A 15,260-nucleotide genomic window follows, 5' to 3' on the forward strand; every position below is an offset into this window, starting at 1 on the left:
TTTTTACGTGTTCAACCTTTATTGGTAATCTAAAATTTTAGTAAAAGTAATTGTAACGAGTAACGCCATTACATTTTTTTTTTCGAGTAATGGTTGTGTAACGAATCGTTCCTTTTATTGAGGAACGACTAATGCCCTGGAGCTGTCCCATAGAACGGACATTGATTTCGTCGAACGAGACAATGAACGTGTTACATGTACCCAACCCCATTAGAACTACAACAAGAAAGCGACTGCTAAATAAATCATACTGCCACCTTCCTTCAAACCATTCCAGACTAACCTTCAATACTTGGGTATCATCGATAAGCAAATTCAAACTCGATTTCTGATCAGATTTACTTTCGAGTGATTGTGCAATCTTATTTTTGTACCTTGAGTATGTCTCTGTGTACAGTAAATATTATCATTATCATGGGTAGCAGCTTGATTTGTAAGAAATAACCGGCTCTTTCAGCCATACTGCTGGGAGTGAATCATTACCTTGTAAGAGTTACATTACAACTAAAGTATTTAACTAAGAGAGGAACGTTTTAGACGAATTCAGGTTTAATTTCCATTCATCTTATAAGAGAATGTATCACAACATCAATAATCGAAGAATAATTCTTTTGGGTGAATGATTGGAATATGTGCCGGTATCTTTTTTTACTCAATCACTCTGAAGTCATCTTGTTAAAAGTTTTAATGATTGCGGCCAATTCTTTCACATTGGCCATAGCGGTATTGAAATCGGCAAAAGGGTGGTTGGCTTCGGAGCAACCATTCAGATTCCGTTGGTCACACTGAACCTTGATCCGACGTTTGAGCAAGTTAATGTATTGAGCTTGGAGTCTCTGCATTGATGACGTGAACTCCATATTGTCAGGGGTGAGGATGCAAATGAGACAGAGCAGCTTGTAATTGTCAGTATCCTCGACACATTTGGAGAGGTGTTTAACCAAGGCCGAGAACCTCTCGCAAACTTCTCGAGACATTAATGCGGTGTACCAGTTGATATCAAGCATCGTGAATTTCTTGATTGACTTTTGCTCCAAAAATGAACCATAATTTTCATTGTAGACCGTTGTGTCGGAACAACCCAGATTGAATTTCAGTTGATCAATTCCTGAAAATGAGAAATATAAGAAAGTCAAACGTGAAACAAGACAATTTGAAAAGAGTACATATGCGGGCTTCATTTGACGTCATAAAATGTTGCTATTTTTTCTCCACTCCTCTCAAGCGGGAAGGTTTCCTCAAAGAATAATTTATTCATAATCATTTATAAAGTCACTCTCGGGATCATTATTCATTAGACCATTAAAAGACCAACAAAGCCTAAACTTGAAATGAACTGGGCGACCGAAAACCAATCTAGAACTCAATACTTGGAATAAAAAATCATGGAGCAATTGATGTTAATCTTTTGCTGTATACAGTGGTCATAAAGCCTATTAAGTTTCCAGAGAAATACCCAAATACATTATGGCATTTTCTTGCTACAAAAATCATAAGGAACAACTTCGGTTTTATTGGTTTATCGAATTCTAACAAAAAAATACATGCCTGAAAACATTACAAAAAACCTAATGAATGAAAACTGGGAGCACACTTAGTTAGCACTTACTTGGAAACTTGTTAAAACGGTCCGTTCCATTTATTGAAATCAGAACTTAACCATCACTCCAGTGATTGAGAAGCAATCAAAGTTAGCAAGGGCTCACTTTATAAGTATAGTCAGTCTTTAAATTGAGTTCGTGTCGATGCAAGGTCATGTTTTCTAAATAAAAGGCAGAAAAAATTGAAACATGAACTTAAAACATTAAAATATTTAGTAAAGAAGTTCATTGAATAAATCGAATTGATCAAGGTCAATTACTAGTTTGACCATTTATTCGGCAATGCGAAACGGGTAGTTTGGGGACACTTAAGGCATTAAAGGTTCTGATACAACCATGATCCAATCAAATAACATCCTACATACTTCTGTGTTGATCAAATCCCTCATTCTGCACATTTCACATCCCTAGTAATCCTATACAAATCATATCTCACGACACACCCGGACAAAGTCTGAGGGTAAGACAATTAAACACTTGCTATTAATATACTCTGTTAATACATTATGTTCTTATTGTCCTAATAAAGGATCAAAGCCTCCTGAATCTGAAGTTATTATAGGTTTTGTAAGTGAATATTTAAATGATTGTGACAGAAAGCGTGAATCATTTCACTTATATCCATAACATATGCATCATTTTTTGCTTTCGTAAGGGATCAGGGCAAAATGCAAATACTTGTGGCAACAAGGAATCAGTCGTCACCGACCATCTTGCTAATTTGACTAACTGAAGTATTGCGTTCACCAATTGTGCCCGTGTAATTCTTTTTGTCTATTGGTCTATTATCTTTCACTGGTTCGTCATGTCTTGAGGTTCAGAAACAAATCGACGACATAAACTTAGCCTCCCTACCTTACTAGACGCTAAACTGGTGACCCCGTGGTCAAGAACATTTTTTGAAAATGGATATCAAGGAATCAAAGCAAAATTTCGAAGAAATGACAAAGGCCGTGAGCATCAAATTGCCACCTTTTGGGAAAACAGCCCTAATTCTTGGTTCACCGAGGTCCAAGGCCGAATTTTCTCTCAAGGGGACCCCTGAAATTACCAAATTCTACCAATCTCTTGGGCCAATTGACAGAATCTGGAAGTGTTATCTGCACTTCCCCCACAACCCACCCCAGGAAATCAACATTCCGGATTAAAGGACGTTTTGCTGGAGGTCTTTTCAAAGTCGGAGGGACAATCATACCGTAAGCTTTTCGAAATCTTGGGGCTTGGTGATCAGAGGCCCACCGCTCTTCTTTGACACATGGAAGCTTTGGCCGATCCCAAGGAACAAAAAACCAAATTGCAACAAGCCTTTTTCCTCAGTCGTCTCTCGTTTGCGGTTCAGTAAACCCTGGGATGTGATCCTCCATCAGATGTCATGGACCTGGTAAAGGCTGCAGGTGAGGATTTGGATGCCAGTGACCACTCAATTGCCTTTATCCAGCCAGCCTCTCACGCAAGGCTCCCTCGTGAGAAGCAGTCAGGGACTGTTTGCCAGACTCGTCTAGTCCAGAATCGAGTCTTTTACTACAGTAAGGTCTTGCAAAAAAGACTCGTCTTTGAATCAGATAAAGCAAAAAAATACCTCACTTAGATTGTGAAGAAAATATCAGATTTCGATCTGATTGTCTCATTTTTGAGCACAAAGTAAATTGCAAAAATTGCATGTACGACTATGCTTTGCTGTTTACTTTTTCTTTAAAACCTATATTGAGAGATATATACGTTGTCTCTTTGCCAGGCGAGGAGCTGAGCTAACTCATCAGCGCCAGGCCATAAATCGGGTTTAAGCATGCTTAAAATCTGTACAGAATTTCAATGGGACCAAACGAAGGGATTGACCCTGGTCAATGATACCCCTCCCTCTGGACCACAACTGTGGGCAAGTGGCAGATTTCCTTGAATCCTAAGAGGTTCCTTCAACAGGCTGCCGCATCTACCACATCAAACTGAACAATGGTTGCCGCATCATTCAGAATTTGGGATGGACAGACCACTGAGAAGTGCACAGTGCCCCTGTTAACAATTAAGTTAAGGAAAAATCGCTTTATCCATTCCCAAGCCGTATAACCACTGCCCTCCTACTCACACATCAGCTACAAATCCGAATTCTTTGCATAGTCAACATGCGCCCCTCCTCAAGCCCCTAGACAAATGAATTAGTATCAACTAACTGGCTTGCTAGGCCCGTCCAAGTGTTCACAAGAGTGGTCCGCAATTTGCAACAGACTTGAAAACCTTGGATCTGGCCTTTTTGCCGAACGTCTGCCGGGCCGGAGAGTTTGACCACGCCTAGAGCACTGTGTTGCAGTTAAAGAGGTTCATGGTGTTTCAAACTTTTCATTGAGTAAGCTAAAGAAGCAACACGAAAAAATAGAAGCCAAAATGGACAAAAACACAAAAGTTATGCCAAGTATTAGATAGAACACAACAATCCCGCCAATCTTAGTGGGACACCCGGTATAACACAACAAAGCGCTGATGCTTGAGTAAAGCAACAACTGCTTTGAACTAACAAAGGGCTTGAAAACTGTTACCGAAAGATTTTCATTTGTTTCACTTCATATTTACTAAAGTTTTAGGTCCTCTTTTTCTACAAAAGTGAACGGTAATGCGTTACTTTTTCTGAAAAATATAGGTAACGCTTTATCGTTATTGTTACTTTTTAGAAATTTTAACGCTTGACCATTACCGATACATTTCAGAAAAGAGGACCTAAAACTGCAAAAAAACGCTTCTGCAATTTTTTAGCGTTTAGTAAAATATGACGTGAAACAAATGACTCCGGAATCAGTAATGGTAACGGTAACGCGTCACTTTTTCTGAAAAGTAAAAGTTCAAACCTTGGTAATAAAACAATTGAAACAATGTAACATGCCACTATGCATGAATCAGTTGAATTGCGTGTCTCAAAGGAAATAGTGAGTAGTATCTGCAAGTTAATAAAAAACAGCACTTTTCTTCATAGATTGCATCAATTCAAGATGCAAGGAGCTTTTTAATTCTTCTGAGGCGAGTTTGTTAAACTTTCCTACCTCTGAGTCAAGGCTTGGACGTTACCCAGAATGAACATCTGCTAAACACTTTCGCCACTGTATTTTCATTCCGGTTAACGTCTAAGCCCCTAACTCCGAGGTATAAGGTTTGAAAAAACAGGCCTCGGGTCGTTTACTCGACCAAGAAGTGGAACTGGCCAAACCTCGCGCGTCCCTGAATCCAAGCTCTCTGTTTCGAAAAGGTAAACAGGACTGAGGCCCGTTCTTTAAACGCTCTAACCGTGGAGTTAGGGCTTGGACGTTACCCAGAACGAGCATACGCTCACCATTACGGTGAGCAAACTTTCATGGTGGATACCGTCCTAGCTCTAAACTCGAGGGTAACGCTTCTAAAAAACTCGTCCCTGGGGTTAGTAAGTCACTCTAGTCTCTAGTAGCTCCTTACTTTAAGGCACACACATGCCTTGGACTTTTTAGTCTCGGTTTCAACCTAAATCGATATACAAGCCAATATTGGTTGAGTGTGTCTGGTCCAATTTCTTTGATGAACACCGGTTTTCCTGGTTATGATTTTGATACTCATCAACACAAAAGAAACCAAACGCCTCTGTTGGAAACTCTATTTCATGATTGTCTGTTCAAGGGTGGCTGGAAAGTAAGTTTTCCGTTCCTAGTTAACAGAAAGCAGATTTCCAAGGATCAGAGTTATGCCTTGAAAACCAATTATCACAAAACAAAACTATGTGTTCAATGGACACCACTTTCCTTACATGAGTTTCAGTCAAGCTTGGAGTTCAAGAGTTAACTTGGTGACTTGATCAACACCTTCAACTTGTTTGCCTTTTCAAACCCTCTTGTTTGAACACGCCAAAAGCTCATATAAAGTTCATTCAAGTCTCATTTTCATGGACTTTAAAAGAAAACCTGCATCGAATAAATACCTATTATTGATTTCTAATAGACTACCACTTTGGAATATCAATTCTAGTTAGTATAGTGAACCAGAACGGTCAAGTAAGCATGATAATGAATAAGTAAATTAAAGGCAACCATAAGTGCACTGTGCCAAGTTAATTCTTCCCGATCCCGAATGCAATTTGCACTCGTGTTGAACTTGATAAGAGTGCTTAATCCAATCTGAATTCGAAAACTTTCGAGGTGGTATAGAACCATGATACGTATTGTGTGGCTGGATTAACTATGAACGATAAGCAAGCACCCTTTCTCTGGCTCCTTCATTGTTCAATTTGCTTCCCTCAAATATTCGCAAGGAGTATGTAGGACTTGATCCTGGAGCATCTTTTTAGTGTCAGATTTGGACAAACTTCTGATCAAGGACTAGCCAGATGCATCAAATCTGATACTCTGATAGGTCAGACATTATATGAATATAAAGCTAAATAAGATATGTAATCTTATCATCTTGAAGTGGTGGGTATTCCATTGCTAGCGGCGGCAAAGAAGTTGTCAAAAAATAGTGTCACCAATTTAACCGCTGCTTGTGCTAATCTATTCATTTGAGGATAATATGGAGAAGAAGTTAAGTGACGAATTCCATTAGAGTTACCAAACTCTCCAAACTCGCAGAGAAATTGAGAGCTGTTGTCGCTTTTCAAGCGTATGGGAATCCATGTTTGTAGAACCATTCCAGCATGACCTGGCAAACGACAGTGGCAGTAAAGTGGTTTAGTCGAGGAATTAATGAATATCCACTGAAGCGGTCAACAGGAAGAAGATAATGAGTGCCATCCATTTCAAATTGGTAGACACTTTTTGCTTTGTATTTTCAACGGTTTCAAGTTGAATCTCTTCTAAAGGTTGCGATGGAAGATATCGTGCGCAATGCCGACAATACAGCCGGCGATACGCGGCGATATGTCAATCCATCCATAAGAGGAATCTGTCTTGACAAATAGACAGGGAGCTTCTCAATGGTGTTGGTTTCAATACATTCTCGAAGAGAACTTTCTGTCATTAGCTCCAAAGAGGGATCAGAGATGTCAACAATCCGGACCTGGTTGTTCAAATCGTTATGTGACCAGAAAAAGGGAGCATGGTTTAAAGCGATATATTGTGGTTTTCCTGGAGATCACTCTACTTCGAGATTATATGCTTTTGAGCTTTCTTTGATCTGTTGGAGTCTGTAGTTTGTTAAAGCTGCCACTCTTTTTTTTGAAAAATCCCAATGAAAGGTCGGTGGTCTATTATGACTTTGAATCCTCGAAGGCCTCGTAAGTAGCAGTAACATTTCTCAAAAGCGCATTGGATAGCAGAGCACTCTAACTTGATTATGTCAAAAAAATTCTGCACCGCAGAAAGCCTCGACCCATATTGAATTAGTCGTGGTTGAACTCTGAAGTCACGCTGGATCAAATTATGGTCAAGGCCATGTAGCCTTGACGCATCCGTCTAAAGCTCTGTTTTTAAAGTGGGATCAAAAGCTTTCGCAAATACAGGAAAGCAAAGCCAATCTTTTGATCGAGGTTGACATTTGCTATGGTGGATATCCAGCCACGACGAAGACGTCTTTCTTTTACGTTAGCTCTTTCAACTTCACCGTTGCATGAGACAAATCTAGGAGAAAGAGGGCTCGACAAGGCCCATGAGCGAATTAAAAGGAATGCTGTTAATTGGTGTTGGAAATTCATCAATGGCTCCGGTTTGACATCCTCTAAGGCCACAATAAAGCGGCAAATCTTACAGTTTGCCCCATTGCTAACTTGGGAAGTGACAGATTGATACCAGTTTGCCTGCATCACTCCAAGAGGACGCTTAGACGTTTGAAAAATATGTCTGAAAAAGATGCCTGATCTGACTCTGTCATCAATGATCTTGAGGAGCCACTCCAAACCCTGCACAGCCTGATCCGTTTGAAGGCCAAATTCTTCAGATTTGAAGTTGAGCTCCATCGGAGCAACTTTGGAATGATGATTTCCTCTTAGATCAAAAATGTTTGTCAAAAAGGAACTCTCATAGCGGAGGAAAACCTGATAGTACCCATCTACACCCTGACACAGAAATTCGTTCAGGTTGTTTTTCTGATAATATATACAAGCACAATAGATCTACAAATAATTCCTTATTTTAAGACATAGAGACGCATGTCTTCTCAATGTTTTTGGTTACTGTTTTTGGTATGTTCCCCTACAAGTTTTGGAGTTTTTCCGCCTTCAAATTTGCGACGTCTTTTCGAGCTTTCTCTGGAGGAGCTTAGATGTAGGTTAAGTCTGGGCATTGAAAAAATATTACATCAATTTTAACCATACGTCATCGAAAGTATTTTGTCTGGGGGAGCTCCCAGACTACTTTCACTTTCTCTTAAATAACAATAAAACGGCAGCAAGCAATCAAAAGTCAGCCAATTCCACTCGACGTGGAGCGGGTTAAAATTTGTGCAAAAACATAGACATTGACGACGAAGGGAAATTGGTGATCGAGGGAAATTAAATCGAAATAATAACTTAACGAACTATTTCAAAATGGTCGGAATAAGAGATGCTTCTTGAGTAACAATAGTCCAAGACCACCGTGCAGGTTTTCTAATTGAGATTGGATGAATCACTATAATTACCAGTTTAACGACAATACAAATGGCGACCGGAATGGACTTATGTGTCATGGTATACAACATCAACCTTTTCAAACCACCTAGATTCTGGCCCAATGTGTTTGATGAGATCAGGAGAGAACGAGAATGGATGTATTGGTCTCCTAATAGCCTTATTAAAAAGTGGGTAGTCCGTGTAACCAATCGGACTTTTTTTCCCCGGGATAGTCACTAAACGTGGGAAGAAATAAGAACAATGTGTCAAACATGGCGCACAAAAATAGGTGACTACAAATTTGTATTTTTCCCACAGAAATATAGCAATAAAATTTATTACGAAATACTTGTGTCATAGGTTCCTGGGGTTACCAAAATAGAATATTCCTTGCTTTTCACCGTGTGAGATGACGACTTTCTGTGATTTATCTCGGGTGCGCCAATTGATAATTTTGGTGTGTCGCTTTTTAAGGTGACCCATGACTACTTATTTAGGCTTTGATTTGCGTGCGTCACTTAATAGATGCCGCCCAGTTATTGGAGGGGTGAACTGCGTGTGACCCTTTCTTCGGCGGCTAGGCCCATTTGCTCTTTTAACTCCCATAAGCGAGTAAGGGAAACGACTAAAAGCTAAAGCAAGACCAAAAATGACAAATAAATGTCTATATTAGAATCGATCAGCAATCAATCGATCAATAAAAATAAAAAAGCACAGTACACCTTTAACGACATGAGACCGCCGAAACTATTATTTCAATCGATCGACGCGTTCAAATTGCCTGTTATTAGACGCCAAACTCGTTCCACGATCGCCTCGATGGCGTTGAAAAGCCAATAAGGCCGAGAGGCGCTTATTCAGCTTCATTTAAAACACGAATCGGAGTTCTGCCTGGATATGAAAGTAATCAGTTCATCGATTTTTTGTTATCTAGGTTATTTTAAGTTGGAATTGATTGAGCTTGAAACCTTAACAATATCCCACTGACCCGTACTTAAGGGAATGTAGCGGTGCGCTCTTGGGCATTAAGCATGCCGGGCATTCAAAATTGGCTTCTAATCATGTACTTAGTGGTACTATAGCTCACCTGTTTCATAGCTTTCACATTTGGTCACCCATACAGCCACAGCCAAGAGGAGGTTCTGATTCCACATGATTTTGCGGTCCAGACGTGTGAGACGAGCACTTTCCTCGTGCAACAGAAATATGTCATGAAAACGTTGAGTGCAAATCTTGAAACTCTCGGGTAGAAAGCGTTGGGACACTGGAACGTCAAAAGCGAACATGATGAATTCTTTGACCAGGTCCTCGCCAAACGAAATCTGTCGGAATGTCTGGTCGAAAAGTTGAAATTGTCGGACAGTCCAATTTTCTTCTTCGTTCGAGTAGGGCACCGTCATTTGATATCGCCAGTAACAACCTGTTGAGCTATGAAGTAGAAACTTATTTGCCATGGTTTGAACTGTGTGCAGGGTGTGCAAGATATCACTTTTGGTAGAGCTAGAGGAGTTGGGACTCGTTTCGATGTGATGTAACAGGGCCTTGAATTGGATCTTCACTTTGTCCGGTTGATCAAGGCAAGTGTTAGGGTCTGTTTTGAGTAAGATCAGGACCGAAATCAGGGCCAAGTCTGGAAGATCCACCTGACCTTCACTGAGTTTGCTAGAGAACCGTATATATTCCTCTAAATGATGACCCAGGAGAGCTTGAAAATGAGGCTCTAATTTGGAACAATTTGCCACAGGGATTTGGAGGTAGTGAGGTAGTTTTAGCATGAGGAGCCACTGCAATTGGTGTCTGCCCGAAGCAGATGAAGCGTATTTGCCCAATACGAGGTGAATAAATAACGGTGTGTTTCTTTCCACCAAAACATTGAGATCTCTGAGGGGAATGCCAAAGGTTTGGAAGCATCCAGCCAAGTGCCAAAAGAAATCCCGGAGGGTCAGAAGGTACTGTTTCAAAGCTTGCACTGAAGGCGTTGGTCCTCCATGATGGAAAGATACCATGGCATAGATGAACCAATAGTCATAGGATAGATAAGAGAAATTGTTCGTCCAAATCATCTTCAAGTGAGAGATCCTATCCGCATTAATATCCATTCTAGACCACTGAGAGTAGTCATTGGTAAGCGTGTTCTCCTTACACAAGTTGATTAGCTCGATAACATCCTCAACCCCTTCGATCTTCTTTCCTTTTTCAACCTCCCACGGCTGAATGAGGTCCATGGTCGAATCCAAAGGGGGTTGGTAACGAGGGGATTGAGCATCTTCCACATCCGGCTCAAAAATGCTATCTTCATTCCCATTCAGGTACTCGTCCATCTCTTGAGTTTCGTTCCGAATCTCACTCTCGTTTTGAACCTCGCTCTCATCAATAGAATCCAAACACTTTGCATATCTGTCCAATCCTCGAGATTGATCGGAACAACTATTGGAGGTCTTGCGCACGAAGGGCTTTCGAAATCGGGACCGACGTTGTCCATCATCCAAGACACATTCGGGCTTCATGCCATACTGGAGACACCGGTCATACCGACATTTCTGACATCGTCGACGGTTTTTGGCATTCACGTTGCACTGGTTTCCATTCTTACACTGAAAATTGGGTATGGACTTTGGACATTTTTGGTGCGCTCGACGGAAGAAGGCTCGACAACTGAAGCACGCATCAGCTCCATAGTTCAAGTGACTTCGCTTGGTGTAATCCAAACACACCAAGCATTGCCTCATGGTGGTGCCTTTATCACAACTCATGTCGATTTGTGACCCAACGAACAAGATGACTTGACTGCTTTAAGCTCCCAGGATACAGTTCCAACCTAACCGATGTTGTTCCGAATCCCAACTACTTTGTTGGAGCGCCTCTCCTGTTGTGTCACAAGCTGAGAGCGCTTCAGTTCTTCTCTTCCTCTCTTTCATTTCGGTTGCTCTTCCAAGCAACCTGGCCAAGGTTGATCAGAAGGACACCTTACCTTGAGCCTTCGTCAAGGCACATTGTCATCCCAGGTTTTCCCTTACTTCCCTCAAGGCGAACGGTAGCCGCAAACCAAAGAGCAGAATGACATCTCCGAACTGTCGCCAAGTTGTGTTACTTTTTCTTATGGTGATAGCCCTAAAACCAGTTTGTTTGCGCCAAATACATGAATGTAATTCAATAACCAAAGGACATGCCTTTTAGTTCGAGAGCTTTGGCTTTCGGATTATGTCAGTCTCTCAGATAATACATTGGAGATTTATTTATTCAACAAATGTAGATTGGTTATGCCTCGACACCACAAGAAAGAATACCAAAAAAAAAGTTACGTTGCGTTATGAATGGTCTGAAAAAATACTTTGTTCAAGAATTTTACTTTGAAATACAAATGCCAAGTCGGTATAAAAATATTTTTCAGGTTAATATAAAAAGTTGAATTATACCTTTAAAATGCCTCCCTTTTTCAGGCTTGTGACATTAGGTTTCTTAACAGGTACTGCTCCTCTTCATTTAGGTTACTCACAGCCTTAAGAACCAGTCGTACGAGAATAATATTGGTTTCTTGCTCAACATACAGAAGTATGTTCATAGTACACTTCGGTACGGTTCTTCATAAACACACTGTTCCACGAGACCATCTAGTCCCCGGGGTCCTCTCTCACTCGGTCTCTAGTCAACCAACATACGGTGGGTTGCCGACAGGAGCTCACGCCTCTCTGGTTCAGACTACTCTCCACACAGAGCGTGCTTTACTGTATAAAGTCACAAACCATCTCCAAGTAAGAAACGTGAGCCGGCATTGCGCCTGGATTCGGAGCCTCTAGCCTTGCGAGGTTGCCCACACTGGGTTGGACGTATAGATCACGGTTTCCAAATGCAAAGAAAGGTGTTTTGATCCACGTGTGCCATCACTGCTATGCCAATGAGGCGGAGCCAGGCCGCATTCTCGGCAAGCCAAGCCCATCGTACAATTACATACAAGGCACATCATCGGAGCTTTCTTGCGTTAAGGGATCTTCTTGAATGATTTATAGACGTGCGTTCAAACCAGAGATAACTCACATGAGTGAGAATTGTGGAGAATCTGAACCAAGTAATCTGTACAGTACCCTTCAAATGTTAGGGCTGGTGAAGAGATGCAGATGCTGATGATAATGGTGGGCTGGATATGCTTGTAGTGACAACCACCAAGTTTCGAGTTGTTTTGCTGCTCGCTCTGTGGGTGGGTTCAAATCAAAGCATAATTTTAATAATATCAGATTTAAAGGAGGTTGAATGTTGGAAACCTAGGTTACTAAATCGAATTCATTAACACATGAATTTGTATTATTCTTCCGTTACTGATTTGAATTATTGCCTCAGGAACAAACTGCTCCGACTAGGAAATAGAGAACTTATGTAACTTGGAATAAAGAAACATCATGAGAAATAATTCTATAATCAAGAAAGCCAATCCAAGGCTTTCTTTGAATGTTTGAGCTCCTGCTGTGATCAACAATATGTGAATCTAACACAGTTTCTCAAAATTGACGATATACGTGTGATTTTTTTTTTGGTTTGTTTTTTCACGGGCTTTTCTAACCGCTACAGGGAATGTAATCAATCCCCAGTTCCATTAAAATGAAAGGTTATAATTCGTCTATTTATTACCTTTCAATCTTTATATGATATTTGGTCAGCCAAGGAATTTGTGTTGGCAGACCGAGCTAGTTCTTGAACGTAGGGTTGATCAGGAATGCTATCTAAAAATTTGTCCAAGTCTAACTTGAAAGATGCTACCGGATCAACAAGGCCTACGTATTCCCTACGAATATCAGAGGGAAGTAAATTAAACAATGAAGGAGCCCGAGAAAGAAAAGATGTGGATTTCATTGTTCGAACTAACCTGGATTCTCGAAGCCTTGAAGGTGCTCTCAAAACGCACATTAAGCTTCTACGGTCACTAGAATTGACCCTAAATCCTTGGTTGGGACAAAGCTCATGGATACTTTTGAAGACGTACAGTATCAGATACCTTTCGTACCTTCTCTGAACACTGTACAGTCCCAACTTTTTCAGCCTCTCCCAATATGAGAGCTCTCTCAATCCTGTGATGTTCCTAATGAAACATTTTTGGACTTGCTCGACCTTTTGCAAACCTGCTGAACTCATTGGAGCCCAAACGGGTGAAGCATGTGCAAGATGTGGCTGAACAATCGACTTGTACAGAGTTAGCATCGTGATACTATGTCTGGACTTAAACGTGCGATATATCCAACCACACATTTGAAAAGCCTTAGCTACCTTAAACTGGATATGCTCATCGAACTTTCCCTTATTTCTGAGGACTACAAGTAAATCTTTCAAAGATGAGACGTGCTCAAAATCTTAATCTCCATTATCTACGAGTGGAGTATTCAAAGGAGTTGACCCGAAGGTCATTGAGCGGAATTTCATTCCGTTCAGGGCCATATTACTCTCAGTTACCCAAGAGTAGATTCGATATAAGTCCTTTACAAGGCTACTGGAATCTTGGCCATTCCTAACAGAAACTAACTTTGTATCGTCAGCATAAGAAGAGAGACTGGCAGTGATACTAAGCTTTTGAAGCGGGGCAGCGAAGATTATAAAATAGAAGGGATCTAAGATCGAACCTTGGGGAACACCTGACTTGACATCATGTATGTCACTAAGGGATCCATCGACCTTAACCGATTTGCTTCCTATCATAAATGAAGCTTCTTATCCAATTGAGAACCTTGCCTTTGATCCCAATGTCATGAAGTCTATTCAACAAAAGGCCATGATCTACTTTATCGAGGCCTTGGCAAAATCAAGATAGACAACATCAACTGACTCGTGACCTTTTGCAAACCTGCTGAACTCATTGGAGCCCAAATGGGTGAGGCATATTCAAGATGTGGCCTCCACGTCCACATTCTAAGCGTTCATGTCCCATTACTCTATCAACTAGTCATCCTCATCGCACGTTTTCCTTATCTTGAAGGACTAACTCTAAATCATTCAGGGTTAGCTTTGGTTATTGTATTGTATTTCTCTTATGTATCACTTCACGAGTCAGGATGTCAAACTTGACCGACAGATTCCGTTTCCGATAAGCTCAATTTCGGCCGCAAGTTTCAGTTCAAGTTACAGTTTCTTTTGTTTCGTCCTAGCTTTGGCTTCAGTCCAGTGTTCAGCTTTGTAAAAACTTGTGTCGAGCTCATTGGAAAACGCTTTAAATGCCTTAAGCAGTTTTTACACTCTTGGCAAAAAATGATCACGGACACCACATCATTTTTTGATGTTTTTTTGACATTTGTCATTGCATCTTTGGCTCTTGCTTATGAACGAGATTTCCCCACTTATCAATTGCTTTCATGATTTTCTTTCAGCGAAAGGTTCCGCTCCCAGTGTTAGATATCCGGGTTCCACTGATGTATATCCACGTATTTACGTGGATCAAATTGATGTAAGTCTATGCTTTAGAATATAATTGGAAATGAGTAAGCACGGTCTTTTTTTCATACTTTCATTTAAGTCCCAAAAATATTCATTTATCAATATTCTAAATGCACAAGTCATGGATGGTACATAACAAGAGATGCGGAAAAATAAAATGACTAGGAAAGTAGAGCGAGGCGCTATAGATGACGAGTAGTGATAACACCTCATCATATGTGTAGCAGAATGTCTCTAAATTGTTATTATTGTTGGTAATCAATATCGTAAATCTCTTCTTGTTCTCGTCAGTAGCACCCATCAAATATCATCAAAAAAGGCTCAAGCCAGCTGTAACATCACAGATTCTTCAGTTTCATCAGAGATCTGAAATGAAAACAAGATCCTTGAGAGCCTCATAGTTACCTACGTACGTATGTGTTCATGACAGAAAGCGAAAAAACTACATGCCTGCTTTTACACATAAAAGTATCAATCCTTATTCCCTTACCCCGTTAATTTATCTCTCTAGGATTGAAGGGGGTCATCAGCCTAGTTGGTGATGTCCATTCATCTGGATTTTTGGCTGGTAGAAACGGAGTAGTTCTGACACAGTCATTGAGGCTCGAACCGTTCCCTGTCGTCTTGGTTCCAAAATGTCAGCGGGTGAACAAAGGAGCTCCTACGAAAGAGAGGGAGGAGATATATCACGATAATTCGATACCAGGAAAGTT

The 15,260-nt window shown here is 40.7% G+C and overlaps 2 protein-coding genes across 2 annotated transcripts in view; both read right to left on the bottom strand.

Moving 5' to 3' along the window:
- Window positions 1–540: 540 nt before the first annotated feature.
- LOC131884041 (nuclear receptor ROR-beta-like) lies at window positions 541–11,047 on the bottom strand. Its single transcript, XM_059231676.1, has 2 exons — window positions 9,221–11,047; window positions 541–1,108 (listed from the first exon to the last, which is right to left on the bottom strand). Exons 1-2 carry the CDS (start codon window positions 10,884–10,886, stop codon window positions 657–659), a joined length of 2,118 nt encoding a protein of 705 aa, XP_059087659.1. The 5' UTR covers window positions 10,887–11,047; the 3' UTR covers window positions 541–656.
- A 3,554-nt stretch (window positions 11,048–14,601) lies between these two features.
- Window positions 14,602–15,260, bottom strand: part of LOC131883202 (leucine-rich repeat and calponin homology domain-containing protein-like) — a 33,202-nt gene continuing 32,543 nt past the window's right edge. Inside the window, exons 15-16 of the mRNA XM_059230592.1 lie at window positions 15,038–15,208; window positions 14,602–14,913 (exon numbers count right to left, since the gene is read on the bottom strand). Coding sequence (XP_059086575.1) covers window positions 15,074–15,208 — 135 coding nt within the window. The 3' untranslated portion in view covers window positions 14,602–14,913; window positions 15,038–15,073. The remainder of the gene's footprint in view (window positions 14,914–15,037; window positions 15,209–15,260) is intronic.

This window comes from Tigriopus californicus, chromosome 7 (genome assembly GCF_007210705.1).
Source record: "Tigriopus californicus strain San Diego chromosome 7, Tcal_SD_v2.1, whole genome shotgun sequence".
NCBI classification, from domain to species: domain Eukaryota; kingdom Metazoa; phylum Arthropoda; class Copepoda; order Harpacticoida; family Harpacticidae; genus Tigriopus; species Tigriopus californicus.